Raw genomic sequence first — 13,439 nt, forward strand, 5'->3', positions numbered from 1 at the left:
AAGTGTATGGAATTATCCGGGTTTAATACTAATCTGGGGGGCAGCCCAGGGTGATCCTGCATGTGCTACATAGGTACCTACTTCCTGTCACTGTAGCAGGTGCAATTCACTTTTTCAAAGTACAACTGTGAATAGAATACCTCAAAAAATACAGACAAGCAAACTTCCTTCCAAAAATTGAAGCCAATCAAAGAGAAGATCTAGTTGGAAATCATACAACTGTCTGTTTTAGGTTAAGTCTAGCACCTGAAAATATTACTTTCTAGTCACTAGATTTCATAGATCTGGAAAGAGCATTTTGCATGCAACTATCCGAATGTACTTAGGTACATCCATATTAAGAGAAGTACCCCAGTACTTTTTAATTCAGGTAAATAATAAATAAAATAAATCCCGTACCATATCATATCATATTAAAGACAAAAAGAATAACTACAATACATTTAAAGGCATTAAAGGCATTATGACCGAAGAAGCTGATATATCCATGACCGGCACGCAGAATGCAGCTGCCAAGGTCAAAAAGTCTCACGAGCTAGCCGCAATTAGTATCAAAGCACCGCGTTATTCCTACGCGCATCTAGAGCTTTTCAATGCCTCGGCCGATCCAGGTGTATTAGATGCTCTCCAAGTACGATCTAAGTGTACATCTGCCCTGAAGCAATTCTTAGGCGCTACAGGCATGGGAATTCCGTTAGACATCCTTAAAGTGGATGGGAAGGATTGCTGGCTAAGAGTCCCGCGAGACGACTTAGGAGCCTTCGCTGCAGCTATCACGGCCTGGCAAGGCTCTTATCAGGACGGCGTTCACTCGTCACTTCGGATACGAGGGTGTTCTGATTGGCTTGGTGCCTTAGTAGGGAGAGATGGGGAGGATGAGCTATGGACTGGTTGAAGTTTAATGGATGAAGGCCATCATATCAACCATATCAACCCATTACCAACACGCCGAGGAATCAAAACTTAATCTCAAACTACATTTCCATTGGTACCGCCCTAATGGTATATCCAGTTTCCTCTCCTACCTAATCCCCGCAACGCCTATGCTTCCCTGACGTTCAAGTGTCATATATGCCAAGATGCCACCATCAAGCCGCCCGTCCAATGCAAGATCACCATTTGGAAACACCAAAACCAAAATGCCTCTTACATCATCGACATAAGCGAGTTATTTGCATACGCCTAAAAAGGGGTTAGCCTGAAATGTTTGGCCTCGCGGCTTGGACTAGGGACTCACCATCGGCCGAATTGGAGGATGAGGGACGGCGTCAAATTGGTGGAAGTTCAACTTGTAATCGGGACCGATGTTGATGTACGCGCCTCTGTTCTCTGTTTGATCGCAGTATTTCGGTGCCGAGAAGACTGGGAACTAGTTAGCAAAATAGTAATCGAGTTAACGACTCAAAAGATCATTTACCAGTGATACACTTTCCATCGTGCTCCTCTTCATAGCCATTCATACGGACTTCGTGACTGCGGATGATAGCGTCCAGACCGTTCTTTTCACAGAACCTCTTCGTTACGTCCGGTCCGAATTGCATACCCACTCCTCGTTTGCTAGGACCTCGCCCAGGAGCCGGTTGAGGGTCCGTCCAGAGCATTTCCATCATCAGGCCAGATTGACCAGGTTGCCTTTGAGCATGCCTGTTAACCTTTCGGATATCATCCAGAGTGACATTATCGTCTGAGAACAGGCCACCATGTAAGACGAGGTATTTCGAACCGATGAGAGTTGCCAACGGCAGCGCAGAAAAGCTTTCAGAGAACAGCTTGAACACGCTAGAATCCAGTTAGAATCTGCAGATGGCCTTAAAATACGATTGATGGCATACCGTTCGTTGTACTTGGCTTTGCATTCTCCCTCAAAGCCGTAAACCTTATTCATATCATCGGTTTCGTGGTTACCTCTGTTCAGGAACATCCCGTTCGGACGCAGCCACTTATAAGCGTAAAGCAATAGGGCGATTTCTGTTGACCAAGAACCTCGATCTACGAAATCACCGTTAAACAAGTACCAATGCTTTTCTGTTGGACGACCATTTAGCCTGAAAAGCTCCATTAGGTCGTAGTATTGCCCTATAATAAAGGTTAGTCTCCATTCGGTTGAACATTATGTTATTTAGCTTACCATGTGTGTCGCCACAAACAGTAAGCTTCACATCTTCCGGAATCTCCATCTCCACCATAGTCGGCTCATTATATACGATATTCTTCACCGCAATGATGATTTGGTAGACATATTTCTTGTGTATCTTCTTTCCATTCTTGAACCTCTCGATCATGTCGTCGATAAACTCTTGGGTCATCTGGTCCTTCAGCTCTACACCGTCGTAGTCTGGTTCGACGGCCATAGATGCGATATCGAGACCCTCTGCTGCAGAGGGCTCGTCCCCTACGTCGATAGCAGCATAAAAGTTTAACTGCCGCACTATCTTTTGGCTCTCGGCAAGCTTGAGCTTGGCATCTTTGTTCGTGGGGTCGAGCTCGACACATTTCTTGAAATCTCGTACGGCATCCTTAGGTTTTAGGATAGCAGCAGAAGCGACAGCACGGCGGAAATAAGCCTAATTTCGGTCAGGTCAGCACTGACGAGGAGCGACCCCAAAACTGAAGATATGTATATTAAGTACTTTTACAAACTTGGGGTTAAGCTCGATAGCTTTTGTGGCATCAGCAATAGCATAGCCGTAAGATTCTGACTTGATATGCGCCTAGGATAGGAATGAAGGTCAGTCACGCGAGCGTTCAAGGCTTGAATAGGGTATTACCAACTTGAGCCCTATTCGTATAATAAGTCGGCTCTTTATCGTTCAGCTCGATAGCCTTAGTATAAAGTTCAATGGCTTTTGGCCAGTCGTGCGCCGCAAAAGCTTTGTTACCCTCATTCTTGTAGGCATTTGCCTGATCTACGGCAGATGCCATGCTTAACGGCTTATTAGGACGGTGGAAGAAAGCCGGAAAGGGAAAGCCGAACGAGATGGGTAGGTTCTACAAGGAAAAATAGAGGAGATATTACAAGCGATAATACCCAAACTTCTAAGCCGGAAGGTATTGACAGGAGCTAAACTTAATAGCGCTGACACCTGCTATTTTCTTATTTTTATTTCTTATATATGTTGTATGTGCTTTTAAGCAAGCTTCGAGTTCGGCGCTTCTGGAGAAAAAAGATGTTGGTCGGGAACTCGGAGCTTACGACATGGGAATTTGGAGGGGCGAACCGGCGTGGGGTTGGGTTCTACATAAGGTTAGGTATCTCCTAGGTAGATTCTGAGTTGAGTAAGGTTCTAGCTTATCGATTTCTCGAGTCCTCCACGAACGTCTAGAATAAAGTTATTACATAGTATGTGGGTACTTAGGTGCCTCTAGCAGCTATCGATAAGTTGATAAAGTCAAAACTTTTTTTTTTATTAGGCCAACCCTTGGGGTCTTTCTTTCAAGCTGGGGTGTATCTAGAGGAATCCTCATGGGAAAGATGAATAATGCTTATTACCGGGATTGTACTTTTCAGTTACATAATGTTAGTTTGATTCATTAGCACACATTTCCATGTTCAAACGCCCATTCTCCCAAGTTACATTCATACGTTCATATATTCCTCCGTTCGTACTAAGCTGTAGTAAAGCTCCCCCACGCTACCCTCACAGCCTCATCACAATCTATCTGCCTTTACTTTCTAGGGCACACAGTGTGAAGGTTTATAATCGTTATTCATAACCAGACCATCTCCCTCATCATTATTCCTATCCCTGTATTTTGTATGAATTTCTCATGAGCCTGCAAGTGAAAGGAGCAACATGTCTGAAGAGCTTCAGGATGAGATTGAGGCCATCAACTCAATTTATGGCCAAGGTTGCTTGGTACCGTCGTCGAGCGAAGCCAATGTGTATGTCCTATCACCACCCGGCGAGTCATCCTCTCTCCGCATCGAGTTTCCCCCTACCTATCCCGCAGTGCCTCCCGTTGTTCTAGGTACTAATAGTACTGGCGAGCATGGAAAGCGTGGCGATGCAGCCCGGGAATTGTCTTTATTCTGCCAGGCCGTGAGCACAGTTTACCAACCGGGAGCTGTCTGCCTCTTCGATGCAATCGAGGAATTGAATCGGCTTCTTGAGTCTGAGATTCCTACAGAGTCCCAACCTGAGGATGCTCCCCATGAAGATGACGCAAATCCTCAACTCTCCGCTAAACTTGCAGCAGATTCTAAGCAGATCAGCATGCAAGAACCCCCGTGGATTATGTCAGATCCATTTGTTGAGTTGAAGTCGACTTTCATTGCCCGATGCGCCAAGGTTTCGTCAACTGAAGAAGCCGAGGCCTTTCTTCAGCACCTTTTATCTACTGACAAGAAAGTTCGAACTGCCACGCACAATATCACAGCATGGCGCATAAAGGGCCCAAATAACACCACATTTCAGGATTGCAACGACGACGGCGAGACTGCAGCTGGCGGCCGGGTCTTACATCTCATGCAGTTGATGGACCTCTGGGACGTGATGGTGGTTGTTACTCGATGGTATGGGGGACATAAACTTGGTCCTCGCCGCTTTGCCCTGATTAACCAAACCGCCAGAGATGCGTTTGTCAAAGCTGGGTTGGTCCCTGAAACTCAAAGCAAGAAAAAGGGACCAGGGAAGAGTTAAGAGTCAAGAGTTGAGGACACACGTGACGGTGCCAATTAAACATCCTGTCACACTGTGGCCTGCATAGAGATGCATTAGGTAGAGACCTCGGTTCTCCACGTTTTGTTAGATGTTTGTTATACCTACAACCGAGGATCTCTTCTACCCATCAACAGCAAACAGGAAGCTTACACAACATCTGGCCGCTAAATATCATCGTCATTATCATCATTCCTCAACGACGTAAATACTTCTGGAATTATCAACGATTGAACACTAAACAACTTTCGCAGCCAGAAACAATGGTTGGCCCCCCACCACTTCAGGGGCTCAAAGTCCTTGAATTTGCTGGTTTAGCACCGGGTCGGTCATGCTCCTATAGGTACCTAAGTAATCGGCAATCCGGCAGGCTAATACATAATTAGGACCTTATACTGGCTTACTTCTAGCAGATGCTGGCGCCAAAGTCCTTCGGATTGATCGCCATACAACTGCTGGTCAAGCGGTCCCGGCACCGGATATACTTACAAGACATAAGTCTTCTATAGCTGTGGATCTAAAATCCCAAGATGGTGTCGAGTTTATTAAGGAATTATCTAAGACTGCTGATGTGATAATTGATCCATTCCGCCCTGGCGTATTGGAAAAGCTGGGCATTGGCCCGCAGATCCTGTGTGTCATAAATCCTCGCCTGATTTACGGCCGTCTGACAGGATTTCGCCGTGACGGCAAGTATGCTCAGATGGCTGGCCACGATATCAATTACCTCGCTGTGTCCGGAGTGCTTTCTCTGCTGGGTCGCAGTGGGGATAAGCCATACCCACCACAAAATATCTTGGCAGACTTTGCTGGCGGAGGTGCTTCATTATTTCAAGGCATTCTACTCGCTATTATAGCTAGAGAAAAATCAGGAAAGGGGCAAATTGTCGAGGCAAACATGGTTGACGGCTCCAGCCATCTCGCCACGTTCCCTCGGCAAGGGCTCAAATTACCATATGGCAATCATCCGCGTGGCGAGAATCTCTTAGATGGAGGCTGCCCGTATTATGATACGTACGAGACGAAGGATGGGAAATACATGGCAGTAGGAGCTTTAGAACCGCATTTCTATGCTGTCTTTATCAAAGGCCTAGGCTTAAGCAACCAAAAATGGGAGAAACGACATTCCGATCGAGCGTCATGGCCTGAAATGAGACTAGAGTTCGAAACCATCTTCAAATCAAAGACCCGCTCAGAGTGGGAGAAGATCTTCGATGGCACTGATTCTTGCTGTACTCCCGTGTTGGAATATTCCGAACTAGAAATGGACAACAATCGTGAAGGTGACCAACGCCCACCCGTGACTCTACGCGAAACGCCATGTCTGGCTATTAGCCAGAAAGGTACGGATCCGAGTATTCATGGGCAAGGTCCTGGGATCCCCGGAGGCGGTTACAGTGGCACATTTCTCATCCCAGGTCAAGGGGGTGAAGAAGCCCTTAAAGACTGGCTTGGATGGAAGAAAGGAAAAGACTTCGACACTAGGGACGGCGGCTTCATATTGAAGAATAAATCTAAACTATGATGGATGATTTCTCAAAAAGGTTTAATCTATGGCATACATTAGGTCCTTTTATCTAACCATTATTTTCAAAGCCTCTCGGTTTCTGCCTCTCATCATCTTGACTATCAAAGCTCCATCCACAGTCTAAAATATGACCCGAAGATTCCGTTCGCTTTCATCAGCCTCCGTCAGATGAACACAAGAAGGTGTCCCTGTTCAGTCGATATCGAGCACCTCATTCGAGTCTGTCGTTCAGCCCGGTAGGGGTACATAACTAGTTTCACTAGAAATATGAGTTAATCTGGCTCTTAGAGGTTTCTATTAGGGACAAAAGTCTCACCTCCAAGAAGATATGAGCATATATCAATCATATATCTATGTCTTGCTCGGACTTGGTGGCGGCGCCGGGGGAGGAGACGGCGGGTCGCTTCTTGACATATCCGCCATATTATTGTTCAGAAGACTCGTTAAGAGGGTACGGACAAGAACGATTGTTGGCAATATCCAATCGTCCTCTTTTGACTCGCTTATTGGGTTGGCCAGATGAAGATCACCATAACTCGAGCTACCTTTTGGACTATGGTGAAGACTTATATATCTTGTCGACTCGCGGTGTAGCTGTCTCAGACGGACGAGATAGGGTTAAAGAACTGCGGCCCCCACGGTATAAATCAATTAGCGAAAAATCTCCCTGCAAGCAGCCAAGCATGTCGACATGATTTTCCGCATTAGAGGCAAAAACAGCCATTTTCTTATCCTGTGTCACCGCCTCGAAGGGCGTGGTAACAAGTACCTAATGATGTATATGAATGACCAGTCATTCTACGTGTAAATCAGGTACTCGACTTTGTTTCTCCGGCGCCTTTTCCACGTCGTGGGCATGTAGTAAGGAACCAAGACGGGTTGTCATTTTTTTTTTCTTTGACCGCCAAGTCATCTCATGCAGCAATCTTATTTTTTTTCTCTCCCTCTTCCGTCCCATTCTGTTCTTTTTTACCAGGGGCGGGTTATACATATTACTATTTAGCTATATTACCAGGTTCAGTGCTCGGTGTGTGTGTAAGCACGCACTGCACACCTAGGCATGCAAGTAAAATGCAAGTTATCCCTCCCCTACCCTGCTCTCGACCGGCCGGCCCGCTTCCCATTTTCCAATTTCATACCTACTACGGCTACACCTCACCAACCTATTTCTTCTTCTCCTTCCAATCAAAGCCGCGCCCGGCTACCGACGGATTATGGTCTGCCATGGGGCGAGCGGTATTAACCGTCTTTATCGGGACAGACTGCCCATGGGGGACGGCAGTTTACTATATATACATCGCGTAGGCGAGATGGCGTGGCGTCATATCACGATTAACCTTATACGTACCTCATGACTTTGCATCCTACCACCTGCTGCTCCCGTAAGGCTTGTGGATACTGACATAAGTCCCCAGACTTGGCTTACCTTAGGTAGGTAAAGCTCTCCGGCCGAGTTACAGCTACACGCTACACCGAGATTCCCTCTTTGGCCCCCAAAAACGGTTGGCGGAATAACTACAACTTACGAGGGACTCACGTAAAACTCACTAACACCCACGCCAACTTTCTCACTGCCAGTTAGCTCTAATACGTGTGATTATCGTCAGACTAAGCAGTTAAACTTCTGCTATTTACATTCAATTCTTACTCAACGGCCCATGTTACGATATGTCATCTTTTGCAACTTAAAGATTACTCTAATCAGTTTCGAGATACATACTTCCTGTGTAAACTATCTCCCCCTTTTCTCTTCACTCTATCCCTACACATTCCACATTCTGCCCTCGAATCTTAAACCCCAAAAAGACACTCCTGAAGGACCCCCCAACAAACCTAAAACCTGTCAGATCTCAGGTACACACCTAGGTACCTAGATACCTTGTATATGATCTCCTTTTTATGTAACTATCTATCATCTATCTCGTCCCCTGCGTCAGTCCGTTCGGGCCGTCGCATATGCTGCCCTTGTCCTGCAGCACGGCACGGCACGGCATGGCATGGCATGGCAGAGGGCCAGCCTCAAAATCCTTACCCCGGGATCTTCAGCTATGCCCCCCACCTCCGCTTCCCCTGCCTTACCCTTCGGAAAATTCGATGAGCTAGGTAGGTAGATAGGTTAGGTAGGTATAAAAATATAAATGCAATGCATGTGCTTGCGTGGGGATATAGCTTAGTTTAGGTAGCTACCTGGCTAGCTTGATATATAAGTCCGAGAGAAACACGAGAGCAGGGGCCTCTCCGGGGAAGCGGTGGCCGAACCAAACCTTATGTACCTGATAGAAGACAATAGTAATAAGAATAATAATAATTATTATTATTATTATCATTGTAGCGGAAAGTAACAACGTGGGATGAAGCGCTAGTCAGCGTGTAACGCTTCGAGAAGCCGAGAGAGATTAGCTACCTATGTAGGTACCTAGACTAGACGGATGAATAGATGAATAGACAACCGGAGTTATAACACAGTACGAGTGAACCGAGCTGCATATACACGCATATAGTATATACATCATACACTGCCTTGAACGTTGCAATATCGTTAAATCCGACCAAGTCCTAGTCCTACCTACCGACCCCCTTTCGTCTATTCTACCTAGGTACCTAGGTACCTATCCATCCATCCGTCCGTGGGATCAGATCTACGAGGCATTCTCCTAGGTACATAATCTTTGTAATCACACAGCGACCTTAGGTACATCACATTACATTGCATTGCATTGCATTACATTATATAGTAGGTACCTAACGGTAAGGTACCAGGAGGTAGGTAAGGTTCACAGATTCGGGATCTACCTCCCGTTCCGCGCTCGGGCCCTATCTCCCGATCCTCCGTACCAACCCCGGGCCTCCCCCCGTCGGTGTTCGCCGGTGCATAGGTACCTCCTACCTACCTCCTAAAGAAAAGGAAAAAAAAACGAAACAGCAACATAAACAGAAATAGAAACGAAACAAACTTAAACAGGTAACTTTACTTGCCCTTGCAAGTACGATTTAACCCGGCTCGCGGCCTCACCGGAAAACCCCCCCAAGAATCAAATGCTTGCGCCTATCCCCTCCCCTCCCCTCCCCTCGGTGAAGAATGATCCCTGACGGGATCGAGCACCGCACCTCATGATAATGGTAATGGCAACAATAACAATAACGAAAAGGGAATCCCCTATTCCTATTCCCTAGTTCTTGTCATCGAGATCTCGTATCATGCAAACTACAAATGCAAGCAGCAAGCGGCCGGACCAGCACGTCCTGGCCAGATGGAGAAGGTGTATTTTAGGTACCTATTACGTAGATCCAAAAACATACACAAGAACAAAACACGAGACGCCAGAGGAGAAAAAAAAATAAATAGCTTTTAGAATCAATTTCTCATCCTAGGTACATTAATCATCCCGTATTTCATTCATTGGAATGCCCATTTCTCATCACATCTACCGAGGAACGTTGCGTTTGTCTAAAAGGGGTTTTGGGTTGGGGTATGACATGACGTGACGTGACTAATGTTATATGAAAAAGGGGGGGAGGAAGAGAGGAAAGGCATACACTCGACGAAAACCCGACCACTACTAATAATAAAGACAACGCTCCGGTGGTAGCTCGGTACGTCGCGCCTAGCCGGGACCATAGTCATTCTAACTGACCGACAAGAAAGTAGTTATTCGATATCCCGCGGCATGATCCTTAACATTACTGGACCTGGCTGACGATCTCGCTGGCCTTGCCGAGGGACTCGACCATTTGCTGGCACTCCTTCCGCCGGCGGATGGTGTAGTCACTTTCCTTCAGTAGGTCATCCAGGGTATCGTTTCGGTACATATTCTCCAAGAGCTCTCGTTGCATTTCCTCCTTTGTAAATCTGTAACCAAAATTAGCAACTTACAACTTATCAGACCATTTAGCTCGTATATATAGGTACTTACTGGACAAGGTTCAGCATGATAGCCTTGGGGACCATGTCGATCATCGTCCGCTTGACAATGTTGAAATACGAAGCAATGAGTAGCTCTGTAATTATTCGTCAGCATTGTAATATAATATTAATAGCTGTCTTGTTAGGCTTACTAATAACTTCAACCTCGATGTTTTCTCTCTCTGAAAGAGTTCCGGATGCCTTCAATGTTGGAGGAGGAGCCTCCATGGCAGCGGCCTTCTTTTTGTTCTTGGCGGCAAAGAAACTGCCAAAGAAGCCCGTGTTGTTATCGAGGCTATCCAACGAGGGGCTAGCAGAACGCGCTGGTGTAGCCGATGCTGGTAGAGGCTTGCCAGTCTTGGGATCGACTTGAACGGGCTTTGCGCCGTTATACCGCTCGTTCACGATGGCCATTGCTCGGTGACCGTTAAGGAAGTCAGGGTGGGCCGTGTTGATGTAACAAGACTCCATGGCGACAAGATCCTTCACAAGCTTATTGGTGGGCTCCATAGCCTTCTTAAAGAAGCCGATAACAACACTGTGGAACTTTTCCTTGAGCTGCGGGTATCTCCTGTACAGTGCCTTAGTAAGAAGCTGTGACAAAATGCGTACAAGTTCGTCGTAAACGAGCGAAACACATTTGAGACTAGGCTCTTCTAGCCGCTTGATTTGCTGCTTGACGATGACTTCGAAGGCGGTAGTTCCGACAAAGAGCGCCGGGGAAGAACCAGATGAGTTGTATAGTATCGTTCTGATATCGACATCTTTCACAACATCAAACGGATCGACCGCCTTGACACCGTTGGAATATAATTCGTGGAACACGAAGCTGATTCGGGCACCGCCAGAAAGTTCCGTGCTGGACAGCTCGCCATTGTTACCTTCCAAAACGGTTCGCCATTCGTTCGTAAATTCGGTTATAATGTTAAGAACAATATTCGCACTATTGCCCAGCATTGACGGGCCTAGACTATCGAGCTCCGCCGAGTACTTTTGTAGCGAACTGGCAATTCTCGCTTTAATATCAGGCAGAGTCTGCTTGATATGCATCATCAAAATCAAGTTGAGCTTTCTCGCCAGGTACGGGGTACCGCAGTATGAGCTCTTGTTCCGATAGGCCTTATGGTTCTCGAAGAAGTTCTTCTCCGCTTCGAGGGATGCTGAAATGGGCTTCTTGTTGTCGATATCCCTTTGACCTCTGTTCACAACAGGCACGTATCCAAGTCGGAGCGGGATAACGCGCCCAGCAAGGATATCAACAACATCTGTACCCTCGTCCATCAGATCCACCTTCGTTAAGACACCGATTGTTCTCTGTCCTTCGGGATCGACTTCCCGGGCAAGCTTGAGACCGTCTGAATTCGCCAAATCAATATTGGCGGAGGTAACAGCTAAGATGATAGCATTTGACTTTTGGATGTATTTCAGAACCATGTCTTTGATTTGCCGCTCGATATCCCTCGGTTGGTCTCCTACGGGGACCTTCGTTAGACCAGGCAAATCGACCAAGGTTAAAGTCAGGACGTTAGGGGAGTAGACCCTTAGATTAATCGGCGCGGCAGAAATGCCGGCGTTGCGACCAACTTTGGCCTCGGTCTCCCTGCTGATTTCATCTCGAATCTTGTTAAAGTCGTAGAACTTCTGCCCGGGAATGTGCAGAAACTCGCCCCACTCGTCCGCGTTGGCTGCCTTATCCGTAGAGCTATCGACATCCTCGTTGACTCCGTTCGTTTGGGCGGTAGCAGGTCGGTTGATAAGTTGTAGGATGAGGGGTCGTCTTGTTACGATACCAGAACCTCGAGGTAAACTGTTGAGAGAGTTAGTTAGTTAGCCTCAAGGGTGGGGATGGAACTTTAAGGGGCCGCTTGAGCGGTGACGCACAAGTCTCGACCGACGATGTTCTCAAGCACGGAACTTTTACCGCTAGATTGACTTCCGACGACGACTATTTGCGGTAAATCGATAGGGTTGTTGACGCCGACGGTGGAAAAGACATCTTGCAGTCTGTTCACAAGTCTAAAGTTGGGGTGTTAGCAAAAAAACGAGTTGCGCGCATGAATTCAGATACCGCAAGATCACACGTACTTGATCAGGGCGGGATCTGAAATACCCCCTGTTGTAACCAGCGAGTCGCCCATTTTCGGTACCTGAGGTTATGTTCACGTTCGAATTCACTTCTTTACGTCGGGATATCAGTTGAAGCCACCTCGTCTGGCCTTCGCTATTTAATAAGATAGTCTCGCTTCGAAGGGGAGGGGGGGGGGGGGATTGGCTTTAAAGTCGGGATTAAGTGTAGAGTCGTTTCTTTAGTATCCACGTAGCTTTCAAAGCTTGTCGCAAATAAACACAACCCAACTGTGCTCTTTGAAGGTATAGGGAAAAATTATCTTGAAAATCTTGAAAGGTATTGTGTTTCAGAGGGTAAAAAGAAATACAGGAGGTTAGGTCAGGTTAGGGAATTTGGTTCAGGGACATTTATCAAATCGCCAGGCGCAACAACGGGTGGCACTTGACGACCTTAACTTGTATTGTATTGTACAATACATAGTACGTAGGTACCTTACGTCGTACCGCCCCTTATGTAATTTTATGTAGCCTTACCTATCCTTGTTGAGCCACAAGAGGTACCTAACCTAAGGTACCATGTAGCATGTGACTAAGACCCAAGTACGTACATACATGGGCTGGATTGGTCTCAACTTCGAACCTATTGGTCCGTGCATTCACGATATACCCACTAGCCACATACTATGTAGGTGGTTTCGACTGCATCAGGTACCTAATTCAACAGGGGCAACAATATCTTATAATGCTGCCTGATCAAGCATACGTCAGCTATTGAAGATTGAAGTAAAGATGACGACGAATATTCTAATTCGAATATATCCGTTTGTTGCTGCCTGACTGACCAATCTCTATGGCTATCGGTACCTTATGTTATATTTTTTAGGTATTAGGTAGTTTAAGTACGCCTAAATGGAGGAACCGCTGATGGGCCGCATATTTAATAAATCACATGGTAACACATACTGGGTAAGTAAAGCTAAAAGCCAAACAGAGGTAATAGGTAATCTTTCTAAACGATTTATTCGTATTGTATTGTGTCGCTAAGAGTGTATCGCTAGCACTAGGTGTGATTATGTCCTAGAAACCAGCTGTGTCTCTCTCATCATTGCGTTTCGTATGAGAAGGGAATGCCTTTACCTTGGATATGCAATGCCAAATGTGATAAATGCCATTTCCCGGCTGACAAGTCTATCGCATGAACGGCAACGAAAAAGACAGAGCAAACCCTCCTCTCTCCCTGGGTGGGGTGGGGGGGTGGGGGGGGGGGGGGGAGGGGGTGGGG

The 13,439-nt window shown here is 46.5% G+C and overlaps 6 protein-coding genes across 6 annotated transcripts; 4 read left to right on the top strand and 2 right to left on the bottom strand.

Moving 5' to 3' along the window:
* The first annotated feature begins 388 nt into the window (after nucleotides 1–388).
* On the top strand, nucleotides 389–1,440 carry F4812DRAFT_433743 (uncharacterized protein). Its single transcript, XM_047934665.1, has one exon. The coding sequence runs from the start codon at nucleotides 464–466 to the stop codon at nucleotides 893–895; it is 432 nt and encodes a 143-aa protein (XP_047788654.1). The 5' UTR covers nucleotides 389–463; the 3' UTR covers nucleotides 896–1,440.
* Nucleotides 1,021–2,922, bottom strand: F4812DRAFT_465661 (protein phosphatase 5; the record flags this gene model as incomplete). The annotated part of the gene is made up of 7 exons (XM_047938465.1): nucleotides 1,021–1,182; nucleotides 1,238–1,362; nucleotides 1,418–1,779; nucleotides 1,833–2,076; nucleotides 2,129–2,564; nucleotides 2,631–2,711; nucleotides 2,773–2,922. The coding sequence occupies 7 exons, from the start codon at nucleotides 2,920–2,922 to the stop codon at nucleotides 1,147–1,149; spliced, it is 1,434 nt and encodes a 477-aa protein (XP_047788655.1). The 3' UTR covers nucleotides 1,021–1,146.
* A 205-nt stretch (nucleotides 2,923–3,127) lies between these two features.
* F4812DRAFT_76111 (UPF0029-domain-containing protein) lies at nucleotides 3,128–5,000 on the top strand. Its single transcript, XM_047939391.1, has one exon. It carries the CDS (start codon nucleotides 3,795–3,797, stop codon nucleotides 4,638–4,640), a length of 846 nt encoding a protein of 281 aa, XP_047788656.1. The 5' UTR covers nucleotides 3,128–3,794; the 3' UTR covers nucleotides 4,641–5,000.
* On the top strand, nucleotides 4,782–6,361 carry F4812DRAFT_76063 (CoA-transferase family III). Its single transcript, XM_047939389.1, has 2 exons — nucleotides 4,782–4,982; nucleotides 5,045–6,361. The coding sequence occupies exons 1-2, from the start codon at nucleotides 4,922–4,924 to the stop codon at nucleotides 6,181–6,183; spliced, it is 1,200 nt and encodes a 399-aa protein (XP_047788657.1). The 5' UTR covers nucleotides 4,782–4,921; the 3' UTR covers nucleotides 6,184–6,361.
* A 569-nt stretch (nucleotides 6,362–6,930) lies between these two features.
* On the top strand, nucleotides 6,931–7,682 carry F4812DRAFT_76065 (uncharacterized protein). The gene is made up of 2 exons (XM_047939390.1): nucleotides 6,931–7,259; nucleotides 7,602–7,682. Exon 1 carries the CDS (start codon nucleotides 6,972–6,974, stop codon nucleotides 7,242–7,244), a length of 273 nt encoding a protein of 90 aa, XP_047788658.1. The 5' UTR covers nucleotides 6,931–6,971; the 3' UTR covers nucleotides 7,245–7,259; nucleotides 7,602–7,682.
* A 1,904-nt stretch (nucleotides 7,683–9,586) lies between these two features.
* On the bottom strand, nucleotides 9,587–12,228 carry F4812DRAFT_465669 (vacuolar sorting protein 1; the record flags this gene model as incomplete). Its single annotated transcript, XM_047938466.1, has 5 exons — nucleotides 9,587–10,036; nucleotides 10,101–10,185; nucleotides 10,243–11,897; nucleotides 11,972–12,106; nucleotides 12,176–12,228. 5 exons carry the CDS (start codon nucleotides 12,226–12,228, stop codon nucleotides 9,868–9,870), a joined length of 2,097 nt encoding a protein of 698 aa, XP_047788659.1. The 3' UTR covers nucleotides 9,587–9,867.
* Nucleotides 12,229–13,439: the final 1,211 nt, after the last annotated feature.

The sequence above is a fragment of the Daldinia caldariorum genome (assembly GCF_022478825.1).
Source record: "Daldinia caldariorum strain CBS 122874 unplaced genomic scaffold F4812scaffold_12, whole genome shotgun sequence".
In the NCBI taxonomy this organism is placed as follows: Eukaryota; Fungi; Ascomycota; class Sordariomycetes; order Xylariales; family Hypoxylaceae; genus Daldinia; species Daldinia caldariorum.